The following is a 25,933-nucleotide window of genomic DNA, read 5'->3' as shown; positions in this document are numbered from 1 at the left end:
GATTAATTATCCCTTCTTCCATGTCCCGTGTAGGACCCTCTAATCCTGTACACTTCTCCAAACAAAACAAATTTAGCTTCTCCAAACTAACTTCTTCTGGGAAACCTCCACCCTGTCAAGGACCCTCATCTCCTTCCCAATGTGAGGAGACTATAATCTATGCTCACGGACCCCTGGCTGGTTTGCACTGTGACATTTAATCAATACTTACCATTCCCTGTCCCTTCTGTAAAAACTGCAGCACCTCTCGATAGAAGTTCCACCCAGCCACTCTGCTGACTTATACCCTGTTGCAGTTGTTTGATGGACAGTATACCGCACCTCCCAGGTCACTGCAGCATGTTTTGAAATTTCAATATTCAAGCCATGCCCCCATCATGGGAAAAGCGCAGCACTGGCCCTTTTCGATCACTCCTGTCTGTAATCTTGCTGCCAGGATGAATAAGGGTATCACATTTACCACTACCCAATCCGCATTATCTCAAAGAAATTAAAAAAACTAAAGCCAAGCCCTCTGATTCCCTCTTCCTTGAGCACTTTGAGATGAAAGTGACTCAGACCAGGCGTTATAGCCACTCGATGGCCACGCTGTTTCTCTTGTACATGCTGTCTTGTCATTTTCACCTCAAGCATTACCCCTGCCTTCTCCATGTCAACAGATATTTCACAGTATCCTATTCTTTACTAAACTCCTGATGCTCCTAAAGCCAGGGACGTCTCCTGAAAAAGGCCCTTCAATCCTTCGTGTCTGTGCCAGCTCATTATTCTAGCCCCATTTTCCAGCACTTGGCCCATAGCTCCGAATTGGACACTGTGGAGGCAGGAAGCATGTTTCCGCTGATGTTTGAGTCCAGAACCAGAGGACACAGTTTAAAAATAAGGGGTAGGCCATTTAGAACAGAGCTGAGGAAAAACTTCTTCACCCAGAGAGTGGTGGATATATGGAATGCTCTGCCCCAGAAGGCAGTGGAGGCCAACTCTCTGGATACTTTCAAGAAAGAGGTAGATAGAGCTCTTAAAGATAGTGGAATCAAGGGTTATGGGGATAAGGCAGGAACAGGATACTGATTGTGGATGATCAGCCATGATCATAATGAATGGTGGTGCTGGCTCGAAGGGCCGAATGGCCTACTCCAGCACCTATTGTCTATTGTCTATTGAATGCCTCGGCAATGCAAGTGCGCATCTAAATGTAAATGTTATAAAGGTTTCTGCCTTCCCACCCTTACAGGCTCGGATAGCTAGCACCCATTAACTATTCCATCATTGCCCAGCATCTCTAAGCTCTTCGGTGAACCTCTCTGTCTCTAATTGTACCTTCCCACCTCACACCTGATCATTACTCATGCACCGAGGGAAGATTTTTGGAAACACTCTCATGTTGACAGCCATTTCTGTTTTTCTATTTTTATTTTGCCACTCTTAGTTCCCTTTTCACTTCCCCCTCAACTTAATGGATTTGGCCTGGATCTCCTTTGAAGAATTCCCTTTGCTGTTTGGTGTCAGTACGTTCTCTAACTCCTTCATACCCAAGGACTCCTGGTTTTTGTTCCATACCTTTCATCCCCACTGCAATGTACCTGTATCCTATTGGAGTCAGTGATTACCCGGTGTCCTCATATGGACTTTCCTGTGACATTTTGCTTGAATTTTATCCTGGCAGGATTCCGTCTCATCCCAGTGGGATTCATCTTGTCCCAATTTACCTGCTGTGCTTTAGATTATTCATTGCTCTTAACCATTATTGATTGAAATTGTATTGCATAACAGTCGCTTGAAACCATGTGGTCTCTAACAGTAGGGAAATCAGGAACAAGGCCTTGGGGATGGTAATGTGACTGGGTTAGCGCTGGAGACATCGGTTCAATCCCAGTTCTGGCTTAAATTCCAATAACTGTGATTGAAATCTAATGATGAGCATGAAATGATCACCCCATTGTTTGGAAAGACAATTTTAGGAAAAGAAATTGCTATACTTAGTCAGTCTGGCCAATAGGTGACTCTAGATCCACAGCAATGTGGCTACCTCTTCACTGTCCCTCTGAAATGGCCCAGCCATCAGTTCAGTTGTATTAGACAGCGACAAAAATATCAAGGATTGAAGTGGATGGACCATGTGGCATCAAGCAAGGCTATGGAAATGACAGTGTCAAGACCAGAAGTCCTCCTTAATAGCTCTCGGAGACTTGTGCCAAAATTGGAAAGCTGCCCCGTTGGCAGGACAGGCCCAGCAGAGGGGGTGACAGTGGTATACGGTCGGGTGGGAGTTGCTCCGGACCCAATGAAGTCTCCTGGCTTCAGGTTAAACATGGGCAAGGAAACCTCCTGCTGATTATCATGTCTCATCCTCTCTCAGCCAAAGAATCGGCGCTGCTCCATGTTGAATAGCACTTGGATGAAACGTTGAGGATGACAAGGGCACAAAATGTACTCTGGGTGGGGGGTTTTAGTATCCACCACCGAGGGCGGCTCAGCTGCAGCAACACAGAGCGAGCTGGTCAACTCCTAAAGGACTTTGGTGCAAGACTGGGCCTGCAGCAGGTGGTGTGGGAACCAATCAGTGGTAAAATGGCTACAGCATCTCAGCCTCACCAGTCTATCCTTCACAGATGTATCTGTCCATGACTTTATTGGTAAGAAGTGAATCCTGCATAGTCCTTGTGGAGACGAACCCCAGCTTCACAGTGAGAACAACCTCCATCGTGTGTGTGGCACTATCCCCGTGCTAAATGGGACAGACTTCAGACAGATCTAGCAACTGAAGACTGGGCAGCCACGAGGCACTATGGGCCATCAACAGCAGCAGAATTGTATTCCAGCTCAAACTGTAACCTCATGCCTGACATATCCCCCACTGAACCACTACCATCAAGCCAGGGATCAACCCTGGTTCAACGGACAGTGCAGGAGGACATGCCAGGAGTAGCACCAGGCAGACCTGAAAATGAGGTGTCACCCTGGTGAAGCCACTGAACAGGACTACTTGCACGCCAAACAGTGAAAGCAGCAAGTGATAGACAGAGCTAAGTGATCCCACAACCAACGGATCAGATCTAAGCTCTGCAGTGCTGTCAGATCCAGTTGTGAATGGTGGCGGATAATTAAATAACTCACTGGAGGGAGGAGCCTCCTCAAATATCCCATTCTCAATGATAAAGAGCCCGGCACATCAGTGCAAAAGATAAGGCTGAAACTTCCCAAAATTAGACCTACTGGAAATGGTGGCACCTTTGTACCTCACTATTCATTTTAAAAGTTCTAGAGTCTGACTCTGTGAGAATCCCGAGCCCCTCTGTTTCAATGAGTCCGAAGCCTAGATGCCAGATTCCCAAAACAGCATATTTGAGACATTGGCATTTTGCATGTGAGTATTGTTAAACTGCTGTTATAGAGCTGTTTAACTATTATGTTGTTATGACTGAGATTACATCAAATTATCTCTATTCCCACTTCTCCCCTGGTCATGACAAGTGATTAATGTAACCATAGCGGTATGGCTAATTATCTAGCTGTCTGGTTAATCAGCCAGTTTACATCGATGAAAAAAGCATAACGATTATACACTAAACCTACCCAAACAATCATGCAAAGATGGTTCAGACTGTGCCAAGATTGATAGGATTTATTTTTTAACGCCCTGAAATTAATATGAGGCAGATAGGGGAAGCAAACGCTGCATTCAACACACTGAACAGCAAATGTGATCAAGACAGATCCCATGGATTTCTCAGCAATCCTCTCCCCCCACTGTGAGAAATATTGTGGCTCACTAAATCTCATTAAAACTTCACAAGGGATTACAATCCATTTTCAATGCTCTGGTCTCGAAACTTGCTTTAAAACAGCCCTGCCATGGACTGCCTCAACACAGGCTCCTGTTCTGCTGGTTCATCATCTTCTCCTGGGCCTAATCTCTTCTGGCTTCTTAAAAACCACAGTCTAACATTTTACTCACAGGCACAACCCCCTGCCTTTTCACAGACAGCTTGCTTCACCAAGTTAAAACTGCATTGTATTTTTTTTGGGCTCTATCTTGCCTTAGTTATACCAAACAATAACTGCTTTTTGTCTTTCCCCTCACTCAGCTTCCCTGAACTCCTTATAGCACCAGGCTTCTACGTAGCTCTCTGATGAAGAGTCTAGGCCCGAAACGTCAGCTTTTGTGCTCCTGAGATGCTGCTTGGCCTGCTGTGTTCATCCAGCTCCACACTTTGTTATCTTGGATTCGCCAGCATCTGCAGTTCCCATTATCTCTTCTACGTAGATGTGACAGCTCCAGAACCTCTGCTGAACCTTCAAACGTTTGGCAGTAATTCCCGACTGCTGGAACCTCTTCCTGTGTTCCCACTGCACAGATTTATCCAACAGCTCTGGATCTCTCACTGAGCCCCAGCAATACAATTAACAATGCACCCCTGGCTCCTCCTGAGTCCTGACTGGCCCCTAGTCACCTGCACAACAGCACAGCTTTTGATTTGATTTGCTTTGATTTGTTATTGTCATGTGTACCTAGGTACAGTGAAAAGCTTTGTTTTGCGTGCAGCACAGGCTGATCGTACCACACCAAGTGCGTTAGGGTGATAGAACAGAGCGAGGAATACCATGTTACACCTGCAGAGAAGGTGCACAAAGAGCAAGATCAGCATTAGATTTAAAATTTGCGAGGTCCTTTCACAGGTCTAATGACAGTGGGGAAGAAGCTGTTCTTGAATCTGTTGGTATGTGTGCTTGAGCTTTTGTATCTCCTGCCTAATGGAAGAGATTGGAGGAGATAATAACGAGGTTGGGAGGGGTTAATGGTTTAACAGTTCCAGCATGAGTGTCCCTCATGCCTCCATCTCTATTTGTCTCCTTCTGCAACTACTGGTGACCTCATAACTGCTCTTCACTGTCACCAGATCTGTTTTGAGCGACCTACGGGAAACCTTGCAACAAGCTGTACTGTTATTGCTAGCTACAATCAAACACAGCCGCATGACTCCAAATGCAGCAACCTCTTGTAGCTGCCAGTTGTCTGAACTATACAATGTTTACTCACTGTTGTCGCCTGTAGCTCAAATTGCCTCCAATAAAAGGACTTTCTACTTAATAAGTCTGCGTCATTGCAAACTCTTTCCACACGAAGAATAAATTGTAAACAGCAGCAAAATAGAATTTGAATGAACCCGGGTTTATTGAGGGAGGAGAGGAAAAGACTTGGTCAAAGAGGTTGGCTTTAAAGAACATTTTAAAAAGAGGCAAACAGGTAACTAGGGTGAGGAGGGTGTAGGGAAGGCATCGCAGAGTTTCAGGCCTTGGCAGGCGAAGGTGCGGTCACCAATGGTGGATCATTGGAAGTCAGGGAGACTCAAGAGGCCAGAGTTGGAGGAGAGCGCAGAGATGAAAGAGGCCTGCTCAATGTTACAGAGTGAGAGATTCCAGCTCAGTGATGAGGGTTTTAAAAAGGTTGCCAGACTTGGAGCCACTATGGGTCAGGGAGCACAGCGGGTGGAGGGACTCGGTATGAGTTGGGAATCTGGCCAGACAGAGTTGGATGAACTCAAGTTTCTGGAGGATGGAAAATGGTTTGGGGGAGGGGGTGGTGAGCCAGTAACATTGGGAGTGTTGAGTTTAACGGTAACAGAGCCCTGGGTGATAACAGTCAGCACTGACACCTCACCGTCTCCTTTAGCAAAGTGATCTTGTTGACTTGTTTCTTCGGTAGTGAACAAGACTCCTCAGCTGGCCGCCATTTTGTTGTGGTTGATGGCATTCCAGTCGTATTGCCCACCTACGACGAGGCTGTATGCAACTCCACCAATAGCGACCCAGTGCCCGAGGTCACGGCTCCCGCAGAGCAGGCCCAGCAAGATGACCAGAACCCTCCAGCCTACCCAGGCCGGCCCGTGGACCGTGTGGTAGCTGCCAATCCCACTCCTACAGAGCGGCCTGGCCAACTGGACTGCTCGGGGCCTGGGAAATGGGAGGACTCATCACCGTCGATGTCATTTGATACAGCGGCCACGCACCCGATCACTGAGGACATCGTCGACGGCCCAGAAACTGAGAACACCGCTTCAACGTCACCCAGCATTAACATCGCAGATGGTGAGTGCTCAGTACCCAGAATAGAAGCCAATGCAGGAGCTCGGGTATGGTACAGTTAATGGCAAAATACAGAAGGGAGACAGCTGGGGGAGGAGTACTGACTCAATGATGGAGGGAGGAGATTCTGGGAGTGGGGACAGTTTAGAAGGAGGTGGGTCCAAGACATGGGGTCTCCAACAAGGGGAGCCAGTAACATAATCTTAAATACTGGGACAGAGAGAGGTGTACCTGAACTTGATGTCACGGAAATGGAGGGTGTGTAATTGATTGATGGTTGGGGGGGGGGGGTGTGGAAATGGTTGATTGGGGGGGGGGGGTGTGGAAATGGTTGATGGGGGGGGTGTGGAAATGGTTGATGGGGGGGGGTGTGGAAATGGTTGATGGGGGGGGGTGTGGAAATGATTGATGGGGGGGGTGTGGAAATGATTGATGGGGGGGGGGGGTGTGGAAATGGATTAGAACATAGAACATAGAACAGTACAGCACAGAACAGGCCCTTCAGCCCACAATGTTGTGCCGACCATTGATCCTCATGTATGCACCCTCAAATTTCTGTGACCATATGCATGTCCAGCAGTCTCTTAAATGACCCCAATGACCTTGCTTCCACAACTGCTGCTGGCAACACATTCCATGCTCTCACAACTCTCTGTGTAAAGAACCCGCCTCTGACATCCCCTCTATACCATGCTCCAACCAGCTTAAAACTATGACCCCTCATGTTAGCCTTTTCTGCCCTGGGAAATAGTCTCTGGCTATCAACTCTATCTATGCCTCTCATTATCTTGTATACCTCAATTAGGTCCCCTCTCCTCCTCCTTTTCTCCAATGAAAAAAGTCCGAGCTCAGTCAACCTCTCTTCATAAGATAAGCCCTCCAGTCCAGGCAGCATCCTGGTAAACCTCCTCTGAACCCTCTCCAAAGCATCCACATCTTTCCTATAATAGGGCGACCAGAACTGGACGCAGTATTCCAAGTGCGGTCTAACCAAAGTTTTATAGAGCTGCAACAAGATCTCACGACTCTTAAACTCAATCCCCCTGCTAATGAAAGCCAAAACACCATATGCTTTCTTAACAACCCTGTCCACTTGGGTGGCCATTTTAAGGGATCTATGTATCTGCACACCAAGATCCCTCTGTTCCTCCACGCTGCCAAGAATCCTATCCTTAATCCTGTACTCAGCTTTCAAATTCGACCTTCCAAAATGCATCACCTCGCATTTATCCAGGTTGAACTCCATCTGCCACCTCTCAGCCCATCTCTGCATCCTGTCAATGTCCCGCTGCAGCCTACAACAGCCCTCTATACTGTCAATGACACCTCCAACCTTTGTGTCGTCTGCAAACTTGCTGACCCATCCTTCAATCCCCTCATCCAAGTCATTAATAAAAATTACAAACAGTAGAGGCCCAAGGACAGAGCCCTGTGGAACCCCACTCACCACTGACTTCCAGGCAGAATATTTTCCTTCTACTACCACTCGCTGCCTTCTGTTGGCCAGCCAATTCTGTATCCAGGCAGCTAAGTTCCCCTGTATCCCATTCCTCCTGACCTTCTGAATGAGCCTACCATGGGGAACCTTATCAAATGCCTTACTGAAGTCCATATACACCACATCCGCAGCTCGACCCTCATCAACTTTTCTAGTCACATCCTCAAAGAACTCGATAAGGTATGTGAGGCGTGACCTACCCCTCACAAAGCCGTGTTGACTGCATTTAATCAAGCCATGCTCTTCCAGATGGTCATAAATCCTATCCCTCAGAATCCTTTCTAACACCTTGCAGACAACAGATGTGAGACTTACTGGTCTGTAATTGCCGGGGATTTCTCTATTTCCTTTCTTGAAGAGAGGAATTACATTTGCCTCTCTCCAGTCCTCAGGTACGACTCCAGTGGAAAGCAAGGATGCAAACATCTTCGCAAGTGGCGAAGCAATTGCATTTCTCGTTTCCCAAAGCAGCCGAGGACAAATCTGGTCCGGGCCTGGCGACTTGTCAATCTTAATGTTTGACAAAATTTTCAGCACATCAGCTTCCTCTATCTCTATCCATTCCAGCATGCACACCTGCTCTTCAAAGGTTTCATTCACTACAAAGTTCGTTTCTTTCGTAAAGACAGAAGCAAAAAATTCATTTAGGGCTTCCCCTACCTCCTCAGACTCCACACACAAGTTCCCTATGCTATCCCTGATCGGCCCTACTCTTTCTTTGACCGTTCTCTTATTCCTCACATAAGTGTAAAATGCCTTTGTGTTCTCCCTAATCCATTCTGCCAAGCCATTCTCGTGCCCCCTCCTGGCTCTCCTCAGACCATTTTTGAGCTCCTTCCTTGCCTGCATGTAATCCTTTCTAGCTGAACTTGACCCTAGCCTCCTCCACCTTATGTAAGCTACCTTCTTCCTTTTCACAAGAAGCTCCACCGCTCTCGTCATCCAAGGTTCCTTTATTTTACCCCTTCTTGCCTGTCTCAGAGGGACATATTTACTCATCACTCGCAACAACTGTTCCTTAAACAGTCTCCACATGTCTATAGTGCCTTTACCATGGAACAATTGCTCCCAGTCCATGCTTCCTAACTCATGTCTAATCATGTCATAGTTTCCTCTTCCCCAATTAAATATCCTCCCATTTTGCCTAATCCTCTCCTTCTCCATAGCTATGTAGAATATGAGGCAGTTATGGTCACTTTCACCAAAATGCTCTCCCACCACAAGATCTGATACCTGCCCTGGCTCGTTTCCGCAGATTGATGTGGGGGTGTGGAATTGGTGGTGTGGGTGTTGTAATTGATTGATTGGGGGGGTGTGTGTAATTGGTTGATGGGGGGTGTGGAATTGGTTGATGGGGGGGATTGTAGAATAGGTTGATGGGGGAGTGAGGAATAGGTTGATGGGGGGGGGGGGGAATTGTAGAATAGGTTGATGGGGGAGTGAGGAATAGGTTGATGGGGGAGTGAGGAATAGGTTGATGGGGGGGGGTGTGGAATAGGTTGATGGGGGGGGAAATTGTAGAATAGGTTGATGGGGGAGTGAGGAATAGGTTGATGGGGGGGGTGTGGAATAGGTTGATGGGGGGGGAAATTGTAGAATAGGTTGATGGGGGAGTGAGGAATAGGTTGATGGGGGCAGGTGAGGAATAGGTTGATGGGGGGGGGGTGTGGAATAGGTTGATGGGGGCAGGTGTGGAGTAGGCTTGGTTGGGGAGAGGTTTGTAAAACCGGTTGGGCAGTTTGAAGAGTTATTTCGGGGCTTTACCCGTTCCTGCTGTTTGGGGTGTGGTGGAGTTTAGTTGAACATTCACGACTCTGTTGTGTGTGCTGTGGGGTTTCATGTAATGATTCACATCCCTGTTGGGTGACTGGCCTTTATTTTAACAGTTGATTGGCCATTAAGGTTTAATCTGCTGAGTTCAATCTGCACTGATCGATTTTGATAAGTTGAGTGCACATTACAGCGACCTGGAACAAATGCCACATTCCATTTTAACTGGCAGACATCCACCTTTCCCCGAATTGAGTTTCAGTCAACTGGAGCATGTTAATATTTGAGCCATGGTCTGTGCCTCAAAGAGTCCTTACAATCTTGAAGAAAGAGTATTTTTCACTGAAGTTGAGCTGCAAGCAAGAGGTGTTATTAAAGTAAAGGGTTTAGAAAACAGTTACTTGGGTGTCAGTGAGGTGAAGGACACTGTAGTGATCTCGCGTTGTGTCATACAGTCAAAGTCTTCCATTGATGTTTCATTGTGCAGGGGACTTTAGCCCCTTGTGTGATGACAAATGTACCCTCTCTGCTGAGGAGGTGTAAATAGTGTATCTCAGTGATGGCTGCCTGCACTTATCTACAACAGAAGGATGACAAGAAGAATGGGATGGAATCTTTTTTTCTCACTTTTAACTTGAGAAATTAAGGACTGGAAGAATGTTGTGTCGTAGTTTTACAGCTCAGATTGATTCTGAGGAAACCGGAATGACTTGAAAAGATCTTCCATGTGCACATTGCACTCAGGTGAATGCTGTGTCAGTGCGGTACTTCAGTGAGAAATGGCTATAAAGATGTGTTTGGGAAAATGGGGAGATTCAGCCCCAGGCTGATGAGGATGACTATGTAGTCAGTGCTTTGCTAAGCCTGAGGGGTTGATTTTGAGCTGTTTCCCACTGGAGCCCGGTAATATAGAATATGGTGAAATCACTGAAGAAACGGTCTCACTTTGTGGCAGGACTAAGAACACAATTGGACTGAGAGCTGTTTCTGTGAAAGGACAGAGTTGAGACTTGTAGTCGATTACATTTGTAAGCAAAATAAACTTCTCCATCTTTGTGGGAGTGGTATAATCCTAAAAAATCAGCTTCAGAGGTAGATTTCTAGTTGCAAAAAAAAAATCGAATCCAGGCCAATATTTTGAAGAAAGGCAATGAGCGGAGATTGGAGGGGGCTTGTGATGGGGATCACAGGATGGATGTGATGGAGGGAAATAGTTGCAAATTACAAAGGAGTTAGTTCCCTCAACCAATAGGGGACGTTGACTAGTTATCAGCAACCAAGCTCCCAGTCTCAGCCAGAATTTTAGACCCTCCTACTTGATGGAGGCCACCAACCCATCTAATTGTCCCTATTTCTGGTCAAAGTTGGCCATATCCAGAAGATGTGCAGGACTAGAGAAGATCGAAGTGAAACCGTACACTAGATTGTGGTAAATCTAATGCTAGGTCAGGGGTTTGAAAATCCTTCAGTACACACATGATAGAGCATTTCAAACTGAAGCTGGTATTAATGAGTAGGAGGATCAAGGAGACAGCACGTGGATTGTAGAATCAGAGCAGGAGAGAGAACTCCAAGACCTGCAGAATCAATGACAATCACACCTTGCGTTCATTGTCGATTTATCTCGAGAGACCAAGAAACCCTTCAGTCCCATCTCCAAAACTGGTATAAAACAGACTCATCTTCAGAAACAGCAACGTAGCAGTGGGAGGTGAAGTTATTGTTCCGGTGGGATAGATCCCATTGGCAGTGGGAGGAGAGAAGGAATTGGAAGGTTACTTGTTAAACTAGGCTGAGTTCTATAAGGTCAGTGTCAGTTAAGGTCGATAACCCTTCCACAGAGCTGACTGACCTACTGACTATTTCTAGTAAGATCTATTTTCATTCCCAGCATTTGTAGTGTTTTCCTTTATCACTGAGTGTACGCCTGGCCACGACGGAGAAGTGAGAGAGCACAAGTGATAAAATTGGGTATCACAAGGTGGAACTCAAGAATATTTTGCAAGTTTAGGTCAGTGCCTAATGCAGACATGAAACGGTGAATAAAGAGCTCAACATATTACATATTTCATGTTACATAGCCAAACAGAAAAGCAAAGCAATGAGAAGAGGAGCCAGTACCTTAATGAAAACCAAAAGATCTGAGGGTGCTGGAAATCGGATCACTGGACCCCAAACCTGAGCTCTGCTTTCTCTCCACAGGTGCAGCCAGACCTGCTAAGTTTTACCAGCCACTTCTGTTTTTGTTTGGAAAGAGTGTCTTGTTCTGATCAGTAGCTAATACAAGTAGATAAATGAATCTATGCTCAACACCACAAGGGCCATACTGAGCTTTTGAGAAGTTAGTCTGCACGTTATCATTTCCTGGAGGTTTCGGTGACCACTGTGTATCTAAGAGGGGTTTGAAATATTTCCAAGAATGGAATCAAACACACTAATGTCACCAAATCACCCAACATCGAGTGGTGTTACAGGAAGAATTGTACGAATTGCGATGAGCTCCATGCAGATGGATTTACTCAGTGACAAACTGGGCAGCCATTTTCGTGTTTCTTTTTGATGTAGGCCCCACCATTTTCTGTTCTCATACAGCCCTCATGACATTGCTAACCTTCTCTGTCAGTGTTTAAACATAACCCTAGACAAGGTTTAGTTTGCTTAACAATGTCAATAGTAAAGGAAGAGAAAAGCAAGATAAAATGAAGTTGAGTGATGATGCATGAAGCGTAGAGAGAGTTCAGTGTTGGTCAGGAGGGCATGCTGAACAGCTTGAGGTAATGAGGGAAGTATGAGGTAGGACTTGTAAACAGACCAGGTTTATCCACAAATCCAACAAACAATTCTCTGAGTGTCATTTAGATCATCTGCTTCAAAGAAGAAATCTGATAGAGGAGGCATGGTAAATCTCTGATAGTCCAAAATCCGCCAATCATCCAATGTTATGAAGAAGCTAAAATGCTTGTTGTCATCACAGCACCCACGTGAGTTGGGGCCTTTGATGAAGAGAAATTAATCAATGCCACAGGCCCAAACATGGAATGGAGCCGGTCGCCAAAGTGAAAGCTCAAATGTTGACATAGTCAGAGATGAGAAGGAGCAAAGTTCAGCTGATAGAAACAGGAGACAGAGAGAGAAATAAACCAATAAGTTTAAATGAATCTAGGTAGGAAGGAAGAAGAAATTAAATGCATTAGTTCATTATTTCTTGCTGAAATAAGATATATTTATTAAAACACTTTGGTGGTGAGGAGAAACAAGTTTGTTTATGTATTTATTATCTGTGAAGTATAGTGACCAAGTCAGAAAGCATTGTTCTGTACACTAAAAGCGATGGGCTAGTGTCCCATCCATACCCAGGAGTATTTATCCAGCTCCTGCAGGACATCAGCCAAGTCTCACTGGATCACACTGTTGGCTTTGAGCCACAAGATTCTTGATGTAAACCCCACACCAGGCCTCAGCAAGCAAAAAGCAGATCTGATACTACAGCCCAGGAACAAGACGGTGCTGCACTGTCTGAACTGCTGTTAGTTTGTGGGAGTTGGTCTGCTCAGTTGGTTGAAGTGCTGGAGGGTGCGATAGAAAGATGTCAATGACGAAGGGTTAATGCCCAAATGATGGGGAGCAGCTCCTAAAGACCTCCGTTTTCACGTTAAGACAGGGCTGAGGAGTGCTGTCCCGCCAGCTACGCACTGTGCTGTGTAATGAAGGGAGACCCGTCTGGTTTTTTTTGGAGCACGGTTACTTATGAGATACTTATATTTTCTCTGTGATCACATCAGTCAACTATATATTGGTTGAAATGATAGGACAGGCAAGATATAACTTACAGTTGCAACCTGTATTTCAAAATATTGTTCATGTTCCTTTATTCACATTGTATTCCAGAAAATTATGTACGGGTGCTATATTGCATTTGGTGAAAAATTTCTTTTTTCTTAGTTGTGCAGAGTGTGTAGTGTAGAGCTTTGTCTGTGGAGGAGGTGTAAATAAAATTAGTTTAGCAATAGCTGCCTGCATTTGAGCACGTGTCAGCTTTATTCAGTAAAATAAATAACAATGACAATCTATTTTTCTTCTCATTCATTCCCTGTTTTCCCAAAATCCAAGCTTCCCAGTGGCTGGGAGGGCTAACAGTCCTCTGGGTACAGGTAGAAGCACCAAAGGCTGTTCCCACTGTGATCGATAAACCACGGTCCCCTGGCACAGAGCCAGCCTCCTTGTCCAAATTCTGACCTTCCCCTTCGCCTGCTCTTTCACCGTCAGCCTTCCTCCGTCTCTGCTGCTTCCATATCTCAGTGAACTGGAAGTTGGATCTGAGAGATTTTGGTTTGATGTGAATGTACATTAGCCCCTTGCCCCTGTTCCACGTGCGATATCGTGGTGATACGTTCCAGCCCATAGTTATGGTTAGGGCTTTGTTTTTCCAATCTCACTGCAGTAGATGTTTGCTCCGTCGATCCTCCCCATTGTTGAAGACCGTTTGAGTACGGGTTCAATTTTATGATCGTGCACAAGTCAGTTTAAGAGCTGTTATCGTGGATGGGTTAGCAAGTTAAACTGTCTTGTCAAAGGGCAGATGTAATGTTCAGACATAGCAGCTTTGCGCAGCCAATTCGGAAAGAGGCCACTCTCCCCGTCAAACCTGTTTCAAATGTTTGAAAAAACTAGCAAACTAGTTGCACTCCCCCTACCCTGTCTGCACACCTTGGCATCTTTCCAAGTCCCTTCTGATGGTCATTACTGAATTTACATTGACTGCCATGTGAGCCAGCGTTTTCAAGATCATCATAACTCACTGCATTAAATAATTCCTTCCTATTCCCCAAGCAGCATCCCCCCCCACAATTTTTTTTAGAAATAACCTTATATCTGAATCCTTTCTGGTTATTGACCCTCTGCAATTTCCAGAGTCCAGCTCCTGAATTTACCTCAACTTTCTGTCATTCTTAGAGTCATAGAAGCTGTGCAGCAGAGGAACAGACCCTTCAGCCCAACTTGTCCAGGCTGACCATATCCTAAATAAATCTAGCATTTGCTAGCATTTAGCCCATATCCCTGTAAGCATTTCCTATGCATGGACACATCTAGATGCCGCTTAAATATTGTAATTGTTCCAGCGTCCACCATTTCCTCTGGCAGCTCATTCCATACACGCACCACCCTCTGTTTGAAACATTTGCCGTTCAGATCCCTTTTAAATCATTCCGTCCTGCCCCCGCTCTTAAACCCATGCCTCTCTAGTTTTGGACTCCCCTACCCTGGGGAAAAGACCTTGACTGTTCACCCTATCCACGTCCCTCAAGGTTTTATGAACCTCTATAAGGTCACCCCTTTGCCTCTAACGCTCCAGGGAAAATAGCCCCAGCCCATTCAGCCCCTCCCTGTAGCTCAAACCTTCCAATCCTGGCAACATCCTTGTAAATCTTTTCTGAACACTTTCAAGTTTAATAACATCCCTCTTACAGCAGGGAGACCAGAATCAAATGCAGTGCTCCAAAAGTGCTCTCACCAATGTCCTGTACAGCCACAACATGACCTCCCAGCTCCTACACTCAAAACACTGACCAATAATGGCAAGCATACCAAACACCTTCCTCACTGCCCTGTCCACCTGCAACTCCATTCTCAAGGAACTATGAACCTGCACTGCAAGGTCTCTTTCTTCAGAAACCTTCCCCTGGACTTTACCGTTAAGTGTATCAGTCCTGCCCTGATTTCCCTTTCCAAAATGCAGCACCTCACATTTATCTAAATTAAACTCCATCTGCCACTCCTTGGCCCATTGGCCCGATCAAGGTCCCGTTGTACTCTGAGGTGACCTTCTTCACTGTCCACTACACCACTAACCACCTAGTTTCTCTTTTTCGCTCATCTCCCCTCTCTCTCTCTCTCGCTCTCCACCTCCCCGCAACCCCCACTAACCCCAACTTCTCTCTGACCTGCCTCCACCTCCTTCCTTTGGACTAGCCCCGATTTGAATTGTTGGGGAAGGCAGTTTAATCAGGCAGGGTCAGGCCGGTGTGCCCCTCGGCTGACGCTGGGGCAGAGGCTACCAGACTTGAGCCTGCAGTGCTGTTGCTGCCTGACCTTTCAATATTAGCGCCAACATTGACATTGAGTTCAAACCTGCCCCTTCCTCTCCACCTCCTGAATGCCCGGATTGCAGTTGGGACGAAACTTTACAACCTTCTTTAGACAAAATTACAAGGATAGAACCAGCAGTTAGAGAGCAGCCAGTCTAACCTTGGTGGCTGGGACACATTGATAAGTGATAATACAGGGTAGGAATGAAGTCAGGTGGACAGCATGGATTTTCTGAGGGAAAGTTCTTTGAAGAGACAGCAGAGTGTGTTACATAGAACATAGAACATTACAGCACAGTACAGGCCCTTCGGCCCTCGATGTTGTGCTGACCTGTCATACCGATCTGAAGCCCATCTAACCTACACTATTCCATGTACGTCCATATGCTTGTCCAATGACGACTTAAATGTACTTAAAGTTGGCGAATCTACTACCGTTGCAGGCAAAGCGTTCCATTCCCTTACTACTCTCTGAGTAAAGAAACTACCTCTGACATCTGTCCTATATCTTTCACCCCTCAATACGATGTGGTTCTGGTATACATGCATTTCCAAAAGAAGATTGGTTATACTGGCTCGTACCAGACACTAGAGCAGAAGGTTTGCGAACAGTTCTGGACATCCCTCTGTAGGAAGGATGTGAACACATTGAGAGAAGACGTTTCTGTGAGTGGGTCGAGGGATGAGAAAAATAAGCTATGACGATGAATTGAAGAAGTTGGGACCATTTTCTTTGGAGAGGAGAAAGCTTACAGGAGATTTGATTGAAATATTCAAAATCATGAGATGATTGGACAGAATAGAAACTGTTGCAGCTCTGAGAATGAAAGAACAGAGTTTTCAAGCAATTTGCAAAAGAAGTAGATATGAGGTGGAGAACATGTTTGAAAGGAGTGGGTAGTTTGTATTTTAGCTGGAGTGCCTGGGAGTGTGTTTGAAGTAAGCTCAATCGAAGCATTCAAGAAACGATTGGATAATTCCGGAAACAGGGATGCTACACCGAATTACACGGAATAGCACTAACTGATGAAGCTCCATCAGAGAGATGATACAGGCATGCTGGGCTGTACGGCCTTCAGCAACATAAGAATTCGGCAATTCCGAACAGGAAAGTAAGTGGTTGAGTGGAATACAATGTGGCCAAGTGTGAAAACATTCCCTCTAGTCAGCACATAAACAGCAGAATATCTTCTGAGTAGGGAGAGCCTGAGAAGTGTTTGCGTGTGTAAGGGTTTGGGTCTCCTTGTACATGAAGCATTGAAAGTTAGTGTGTAATTACAACTAGCAGTTAGAAAGGCGAAGGCAAAATGTGTGCTTTGGTTACAAAAGAACTGGAGTGAAGAGAGTTTATAACAATTATTCGGAGGTTATCCAGGAGGCTCCCGGGAGGCAACTTTCCCAGTGAAAAACTTGTATCGTGCAATCTGCAGCTTCCATCTTCTGCAGCAGCAGCCGTGAGAGCAGTGAATGAGAGCGGTGTGAGCAGTGAGTGTGAGCGGTGGGTGTGAGCGGTGGGTGTGAGCGGTGAGTGTGAGCGGTGGGTGTGAGTGGTGAGTGTGAGCGGTGAGAGAGAGCGGTGGGTGAGAGCGGTGAGTGTGAGCGGTGAGTGAGAGCGGTGAGTGTGAGCGGTGAGTGAGAGTGGTGGGTGAGAGCGGTGAGTGTGAGCGGTGAGTGAGAGCGGTGAGTGTGAGTAGTGGGTGTGAGCGGTGAGTGAGAGCGGTGGGTGTGAGCGGTGAGTGAGAGCGGTGAGTAAGAGCGGTGGGTGTGAGCGGTGGGTGAGAGCGGTGGGTGTGAGCGGTGAGTGAGAGCGGTGAGTGTGAGCGGTGGGTGTGAGCAGTGAGTGTGAGCGGTGAGTGAGAGCGGTGAGTGTGAGCGGTGGGTGAGAGCGGTGAGTGTGAGCGGTGAGTGTGAGCGGTGGGTGTGAGCGGTGGGTGAGAGCGGTGAGTGTGAGCGGTGAGAGCGGTGGGTGTGAGCGGTGAGTGAGAGCGGTGAGTGAGAGCGGTGGGTGTGAGCGGTGAGTGAGAGCGGTGGGTGTGAGCGGTGGGTGTGAGCGGTGAGTGTGAGCGGTGTGAGTGTGAGCGGTGAGAGCGGTGAGTGTGACCGGTGGGTGAGAGCGGTGAGTGTGAGCGGTGAGTGAGAGCGGTGAGCGTGAGCGGTGGGTGAGAGCGGTGAGTGAGAGCGGTGAGTGTGAGCGGTGAGTGTGAGTGGTGAGTGAGATCGGTGAGTGAGAGCGGTGAGTGTGAGCGGTGGGTGTTAGCGGTGAGTGTGAGCGGTGAGTGTGAGCGGTGAGTGGGAGCGGTGAGTGAGAGCGGTGGGTGTGAGCGGTGAGTGAGAGCGGTTGGTGTGAGCGGTGGGTGAGAGCGGTGGGTGAGAGCGGTGAGTGTGAGCGGTGGGTGTGAGCGGTGGGTGTGAGCGGTGAGTGAGAGCAGTGAGTGTGAGCGGTGGGTGTGAGCGGTGAGTGTGAGCGGTGAGTGAGAGCAGTGGGTGTGAGCGGTGAGTGTGAGCGGTAAGTGAGAGCGGTGAGTGAGAGCGGTGGGTGTGAGCGGTGGGTGAGAGCGGTGAGTGTGAGCGGTGAGTGTGAGCGGTGGGTGAGAGCGGTGAGTGAGAGCGGTGGGTGTGAGCGGTGGGTGAGAGCGGTGGGTGAGAGCGGTGAGTGTGAGCGGTGAGTGAGAGCGGTGGGTGTGAGCGGTGGGTGTGACCGGTGAGTGAGAGCGGTGAGTGTGAGCGGTGGGTGTGAGCAGTGAGAGCAGTGAGTGTGAGCGGTGAGTGTGAGCGGTGGGTGAGAGCGGTGAGTGTGAGCGGTGGGTGTGAGCGGTGGGTGTGAGCGGTGGGTGTGACCGGTGAGTGAGAGCGGTGAGTGTGAGCGGTGGGTGTGAGCAGTGAGAGCAGTGAGTGTGAGCGGTGAGTGTGAGCGGTGAGTGAGAGCGGTGGGTGAGAGCGGTGAGTGTGAGCGGTGGGTGAGAGCGGTGAGTGAGAGCGGTGAGTGTGAGCGGTGGGTGTGAGCGGTGAGTGTGAGCGGTGAGTGAGAGCGGTGAGTGTGAGCGGTGGGTGAGAGCGGTGAGTGTGAGCGGTGAGTGTGAGCGGTGGGTGTGAGCGGTGGGTGAGAGCGGTGAGTGTGAGCGGTGAGAGCGGTGGGTGTGAGCGGTGAGTGAGAGCGGTGAGTGAGAGCGGTGGGTGTGAGCGGTGAGTGAGAGCGGTGGGTGTGAGCGGTGGGTGTGAGCGGTGAGTGTGAGCGGTGTGAGTGTGAGCGGTGAGAGCGGTGAGTGTGACCGGTGGGTGAGAGCGGTGAGTGTGAGCGGTGAGTGAGAGCGGTGAGCGTGAGCGGTGGGTGAGAGCGGTGAGTGAGAGCGGTGAGTGTGAGCGGTGAGTGTGAGTGGTGAGTGAGATCGGTGAGTGAGAGCGGTGAGTGTGAGCGGTGGGTGTTAGCGGTGAGTGTGAGCGGTGAGTGTGAGCGGTGAGTGGGAGCGGTGAGTGAGAGCGGTGGGTGTGAGCGGTGAGTGAGAGCGGTTGGTGTGAGCGGTGGGTGAGAGCGGTGGGTGAGAGAGGTGGGTGTGAGCGGCGAGTGAGAGCGGTGAGTGTGAGCGGTGAGTGAGAGCGGTGGGTGAGAGCGGTGAGTGTGAGCGGTGGGTGTGAGCGGTGGGTGAGAGCGGTGGGTGAGAGAGGTGGGTGTGAGCGGCGAGTGAGAGCGGTGAGTGTGAGCGGTGAGTGAGAGCGGTGGGTGAGAGCGGTGAGTGTGAGCGGTGGGTGTGAGCGGTGGGTGTGAGCGGTGAGTGAGAGCAGTGAGTGTGAGCGGTGGGTGTGAGCGGTGAGTGTGAGCGGTGAGTGAGAGCAGTGGGTGTGAGCGGTGAGTGTGAGCGGTAAGTGAGAGCGGTGAGTGAGAGCGGTGGGTGTGAGCGGTGGGTGAGAGCGGTGAGTGTGAGCGGTGAGTGTGAGCGGTGGGTGAGAGCGGTGAGTGAGAGCGGTGGGTGTGAGCGGTGAGTGAGAGCGGTGAGTGAGAGCGGTGGGTGTGAGCGGTGGGTGAGAGCGGTGGGTGAGAGCGGTGAGTGTGAGCGGTGAGTGAGAGCGGTGGGTGTGAGCGGTGGGTGTGACCGGTGAGTGAGAGCGGTGAGTGTGAGCGGTGGGTGTGAGCAGTGAGAGCGGTGAGTGTGAGCGGTGAGTGTGAGCGGTGGGTGAGAGCGGTGGGTGAGAGCGGTGAGTGTGAGCGGTGGGTGTGAGCGGTGGGTGTGAGCGGTGGGTGTGAGCGGTGGGTGTGACCGGTGAGTGAGAGCGGTGAGTGTGAGCGGTGGGTGTGAGCAGTGAGAGCGGTGAGTGTGAGCGGTGAGTGTGAGCGGTGAGTGAGAGCGGTGGGTGAGAGCGGTGAGTGTGAGCGGTGAGTGTGAGCGGTGGGTGAGAGCGGTGAGTGAGAGCGGTGAGTGTGAGTGGTGGGTGAGAGCGGTGAGTGTGAGCGGTGAGTGAGAGCGGTGAGTGAGAGCGGTGAGTGTGAGCGGTGAGTGAGAGCGGTGGGTGTGAGCCGTGGGTGTGAGCGGTGAGTGAGAGCGGTGAGTATGAGCGGTGGGTGTGAGCGGTGGGTGTGAACAGTGAGAGCAGTGAGTGAGAGCGGTGAGAGTGGTGGGTGAGAGCGGTGAGTGTGAGCGGTGGTTGTGAGCGGTGGGTGAGAGCGGTGAGTGAGAGCGGTGAGTGTGAGCGGTGGGTGAGAGCAGTGAGTGTGAGCAGTGAGTGTGAGCGGTGAGTGAGAGCGGTGACTAAGAGCGGTGGGTGTGAGCGGTGAGTGTGAGCGGTGAGTGAGAGCGGTGGGCGTGAGCGGTGGGCGTGAGCGGTGGGTGAGAGCGGTGAGTGTGAGCGGTGGGTGAGAGCGGTGAGTGTGAGCGGTGAGTGAGAGCGGTGGGTGTGAGCGGTGAGTGTGAGCGGTGAGTGAGAGCGGTGAGTGAGAGCGGTGAGTATGAGCGGTGGATGTGAGCGGTGGGTGTGAACAGTGAGAGCAGTGAGTGAGAGTGGTGGGTGAGAGCGGTGGTTGTGAGCGGTGGTTGTGAGCGGTGGGTGAGAGCGGTGAGTGTGAGCGGTGAGTGTGAGCGGTGGGTGAGAGCGGTGAGTGTGAGCGGTGAGTGAGAGCGGTGAGTGACAGCGGTGAGTGTGAGCGGTGAGTGAGAGCGGTGGGTGTGAGCGGTGGGTGTGAGCAGTGGGTGAGAGCGGTGAGTGTGAGCGGTGAGTGAGAGCGGTGGGTGTGAGCGGTGGGTGTGACCGGTGAGTGAGAGCGGTGAGTGTGAGTGGTGGGTGTGAGCAGTGAGAGCGGTGAGTATGAGCGGTGGGTGTGAGCGGTGGGTGTGAACAGTGAGAGCGGTGAGAGTGGTGGGTGTGAGCGGTGAGTGTGAGCGGTGAGAGCGGTGGGTGTGAGCGGTGGGTGAGAGCGGTGAGTGAGAGCGGTGAGTGTGAGCGGTGAGTGAGAGCGGTGGGTGTGAGCCGTGGGTGTGAGCGGTGAGTGAGAGCGGTGAGTATGAGCGGTGGGTGTGAACAGTGAGAGCAGTGAGTGAGAGCGGTGAGAGTGGTGGGTGTGAGCGGTGAGTGTGAGCGGTGAGAGCGGTGAGTGTGAGTGGTGAGAGCGGTGAGTGTGAGTGGTGTGAGCCGTGGGTGTGAGCGGTGAGTGAGAGCGGTGAGTATGAGCGGTGGGTGTGAACAGTGAGAGCAGTGAGTGAGAGCGGTGAGAGCGGTGAGTGTGAGCGGTGAGAGCGGTGAGTGTGAGCGGTGAGTGTGAGCGGTGAGAGCGGTGGGTGTGAGCGGTGAGAGCGAGGGCCGGGGGCTGCCGGGAGGACAGTTTTTGATCTCAGCAGCAGAGCTGAGTGGAAGCGGTCGAATTGTGCTCTCGGAAGGTGAGTGAACTGATATGTTTGGCAGCAGCTAAACGCGAGATGCTCCATGTGTAATGTCACCCAGCCACCTTCGTCCTCTGGCCAAAGGAAAGGGACTCTGGTGTGTTGATAAGGTCAGCGTTTTTCTTTTTGTTTTTTTTAATCATGTGCTGGTAAGTGGAGTGATTTGTTTCAAATTTTTTTCATTTAATTGATCTATTATTTGATATTATGGTGTAACTAAGTTAAGCTGAAGAGTTAAAATGGCAGGAGATCTCACACCCGTGTTGTGCTCCTCTTGCTCAATGTGGGAGCTCAGGGACATGGCTGATGTCCCTGACTCCTTCACGTGCAGGAAGTGTGTCCAGCTGCAGCTCTCGTTGGACTGCATGACGGCTCTGGAGCTGCGGACGGACTCACTTTGGAGCATACGCGATGCTGAGGGAGTCATGGATAGCACGTTTAGCAAGTTGGTCACACCGCAGATGAGGATTGCTGAGGGAGATCGCGAATGAGTGACCAAAAGGCAGAAAAAAAACAGGAAGGCAGTGTAGGTGTCCCCTGCGGTCATCGCCCTCCAAAACAGGTATTCTGTTTTGGATACTGTTGGGGGAGATGGCTCACCAGGGGAAGGCAGCAGTAGCCAGGTTCATGGCACCGTGGCTGGCTCTGCTGTACAGAAGGGCGGGAAAAAGAGTGGGAGAGCGATGGTCATTGGGGATTCGATTATAACGGGAGTAGGTAGGCAGTTCTGTGGTTGGGCTCCACACCTCAGAAAGGACATACTAGTACTGGATTGTGTCCAGCGGAGATTCACACGGATGATCCCTGGAATGGTAGGCCTAACGTACGATGAATAGCTGAGGATCCTGGGATTGTACTCATTAGAGTTTAGGAGGTTGAGGGGAGATCTAGGAGAAACGTACAATATAATATATGGCTTAGAAAGGGTGGACGCTGGGAAGTAGTTTCCTTTAGGTGGGGAGACTAGGACCCATGAGCACAGCATTAGAATTAGAGGGGGTAAATTTAAAACGGAAATGAGGAGACATTTCTTCAGCCAGAGAGTGGTGGGCCTGTGGAATTCATTGCCACGGAGCACAGTGGAGGCCAGGGCGTTAAATATCTTCAAGACAGAGATTGATAAATTCTTGATCTCGCAAGGAATTAAGGGCTACAGGGAGAGTGCGAGGGAAGTGGAGTTGAAATGCTCACCAGCCAGGATTAAATGGTGGAGTGGACTTGATGGGCTGAATGGCCTTACTTCCACTCCTATGGCTTATGGTCTTATGGAAAACGATACTCCCAAATGGTATGTTGCCTCCCAGGTGCATGGGCCAGGGATGTCTCAAATCGACTGCAGGACATTCTGAAGGGGGAGGGTGAACAGCCAGCTATCATGATGCATATAGGCACCAGTGATATAGGTAATAAATGGGAGGAGGTCCTACAAGCGGAATTTAGAGAGTTAGGAGCCAAGTTAAAAAGTAGGACCTCAGAGGTAACAATCTCAGGATTACTACCAGGGACACGTGCTAGTCAGAGTAGAAATGAAAGAATAGGCATGATAAATGAGTGGCTTGAGAGATGGTGCAGGTGGGAGGGGTTCAGATTTCTGGGACATTAGAACTGGTTCTGGGGGAGGTGGTGGGACTATTACAAATCGGACGGTCCACACCTGGGCAGGACTGGAACCAATGTCCTCGGGGCTGCTTTTGCTAACGCTGTTGGGGAGGGTTTAAACTAATGTGGCAGGGGGATGGCAACCAGATAAACAGGTTAGTGGACAGTAAGGAAATAGTGACTAAAGTCTGTGAGGAACTAGGTAATGGAGTCAGTGTAACTAAGGGGAAGAGGAGGCAGAGAGCAGATGATGAATGCAAAGGGACAGGAGGCCTGAGGTGAAAATAGTACCAGAGATAATGGGAACTGCAGATGCTGGAGAATTCCAAGGTAATAAAATGTGAGGCTGGATGAACACAGCAGGCCAAGCAGCATCTCAGGAGCACAAAAGCTGACGTTTTGGGCCTAGACCCTTCATCAGAGAGGGGGATGGGGAGAGGGAACTGGAATAAATAGGGAGAGAGGGGGAGGCGGACCGAAGATGGAGAGTAAAGAAGATAGGTGGAGAGAGTATAGGTGGGGAGGTAGGGAGGGGATAGGTCAGTCCAGGGAAGACGAGCAGGTCAAGGAGGTGGGATGAGGTTAGTAGGTAGATGGGGGTGCGGCTTGGGGTGGGAGGAAGGGATGGGTGAGAGGAAGAACCGGTTAGGGAGGCGGAGACAGGTTGGACTGGTTTTGGGATGCAATGGGTGGGGGGGGGGGGGGGAAGAGCTGGGCTGGTTGTGTGGTGCAGTGGGGGGAGGGGACGAACTGGGCTGGTTTAGGGATGCAGTAGGGGAAGGGGAGATTTTGAAGCTGGTGAAGTCCACATTGATACCATTAGGCTGCAGGGTTCCCAGGCGCAATATGAGTTGCTGTTCCTGCAACCTTCGGGTGGCATCATTGTGGCACTGCAGGAGGCTCATGATGGACATGTCATCTAAAGAATGGGGGGGGGAGTGGAAATGGTTTGCGACTGGGAGGTGCAGTTGTTTGTTGCGAACTGAGCGGAGGTGTTCTGCAAAGCGGTCTCCAAGCCTCCGCTTGGTTTCCCCAATGTAGAGGAACGAACGGTCAGTCCTTAGTAAGGGGCTCACCTTTGTCCCCCTACAACCACACATCAACGAATACCAGTCACGGTTGGACATAGAGCAGTTTTTCCGCCGTCTTCGCCTCCACGCCTACTTTTTCGACCGGGAACCTAACCCTCCTTCCACTGACCCCTTCACCCGCTTCCAACACAAGTCCTCCTCCTGGACACCACCCCCAGGCCTCCTACCCTCCCTCGACCTCTTCATCTCCAACTGCCGTCGAGACATTAACCGCCTCAACCTCTCCACCCCTCTCACCCACTCCAACCTCTCCCCCGCAGAACAGGCAGCCCTCCGCTCCAACCCCAACCTCACCATCAAACCCGCAGACAAGGGTGGCGCAGTGGTAGTATGGCGCACTGACCTCTACATCGCCGAGGCCAGACGCCAACTCTCCGACACCAGCTCCTATCGCCCCGTCGATCATGACCCCACACCTGAGCACCAAACCATCATCTCCAACACCATTCACGGCCTCATCACCTCAGGGGACCTCCCACCCACAGCCTCCAACCTCATTGTTCCCCAACCCCGCACGGCCCGTTTCTATCTCCTTCCCAAAATCCACAAACCTGCCTGCCCTGGTCGACCCATCGTCTCAGCCTGCTCCTGCCCCACCGAACTCATCTCCACCTATCTGGACTCCATTTTCTCCCCTTTGGTCCAGGAATTCCCCACCTACGTCCGTGACACCACCCACGCCCTCCACCTCCTCCAGGACTTCCAATTCCCTGGCCCCCAACACCTCATATTCACCATGGACGTCCAGTCCCTATACACCTGCATTCCGCATGCAGATGGCCTCAAGGCCCTCCGCTTCTTCCTATCCCGCAGGCCCGAACAGTCCCCCTCCACCGACACTCTCATCCGCCTAGCTGAACTCGTCCTCACCCTCAACAACTTCTCTTTTGACTCCTCCCACTTCCTACAGACTAAGGGGGTGGCCATGGGCACCCGCATGGGCCCCAGCTATGCCTGCCTCTTTGTAGGTTACGTGGAACAGTCCCTCTTCCGCACCTACACAGGCCCCAAACCCCACCTCTTCCTCCGGTACATTGATGACTGTATCGGCGCCGCCTCTTGCTCCCCAGAGGAGCTCGAACAGTTCATCCACTTCACCAACACCTTCCACCCCAACCTTCAGTTCACCTGGGCCATCTCCAGCACATCCCTCACCTTCCTGGACCTCTCAGTCTCCATCTCAGGCAACCAACTTGTAACTGATGTCCATTTCAAGCCCACCGACTCCCACAGCTACCTAGAATACACCTCCTCCCACCCACCCTCCTGCAAAAATTCCATCCCCTATTCCCAATGCCTCCGCCTCCGCCGCATCTGCTCCCACGATAAGACGTTCCACTCCCGCACATCCCAGATGTCCAAGTTCTTTAAGGACTGCAACTTTCCCCCCACAGTGATCGAGAACGCCCTTGACCGCGTCTCCCGCATTTCCCGCAACACATCCCTCACACCCCGCCCCCGCCACAACCGCCCCAAGAGGATCCCCCTCGTTCTCACACACCACCCTACCAACCTCCGGATACAATGCATCATCCTCCGATACTTTCGCCATTTACAATCCGACCCCACCACCCAAGACATTTTTCCATCCCCACCCCTGTCTGCTTTCCGGAGAGACCACTCTCTCCGTGACTCCCTTGTTCGCTCCACACTGCCCTCCAACCCCACCACACCCGGCACCTTCCCCTGCAACCACAGGAAATGCTACACTTGTCCCCACACCTCCTCCCTCACCCCCATCCCAGGCCCCAAGATGACATTCCACATTAAGCAGAGGTTCACCTGCACATCTGCCAACGTGGTATACTGCATCCACTGTACCCGGTGTTGCTTCCTCTACATTGGGGAAACCAAGCGGAGGCTTGGAGACCGCTTTGCAGAACACCTCCGCTCAGTTCGCAACAAACAACTGCACCTCCCAGTTGCAAACCATTTCCA

General features: G+C 50.2%; 1 protein-coding gene across 4 annotated transcripts in view; it reads left to right on the top strand.

The window, feature by feature from the left end:
- The window catches only part of LOC125452346 (sushi domain-containing protein 4), a 218,145-nt gene that overhangs the window by 125,819 nt on the left and 66,393 nt on the right, over positions 1-25,933 (top strand). For 3 of the 4 annotated variants that reach the window (XM_059645151.1, XM_059645153.1, XM_059645152.1), the window contains one exon: positions 5,705-6,087. In XM_059645151.1, coding sequence (XP_059501134.1) covers positions 5,705-6,087 — 383 coding nt within the window. Of the gene's footprint in view, positions 1-5,704; positions 6,088-25,933 lie in introns of those variants that run through there. The other variant, XM_059645147.1, reaches the window with a different exon arrangement.

The sequence above is a fragment of the Stegostoma tigrinum genome, chromosome 4 (assembly GCF_030684315.1).
Source record: "Stegostoma tigrinum isolate sSteTig4 chromosome 4, sSteTig4.hap1, whole genome shotgun sequence".
Taxonomy (NCBI): Eukaryota; Metazoa; Chordata; class Chondrichthyes; order Orectolobiformes; family Stegostomatidae; genus Stegostoma; species Stegostoma tigrinum.
This window is presented reverse-complemented; position numbering and strand designations above follow the sequence as displayed.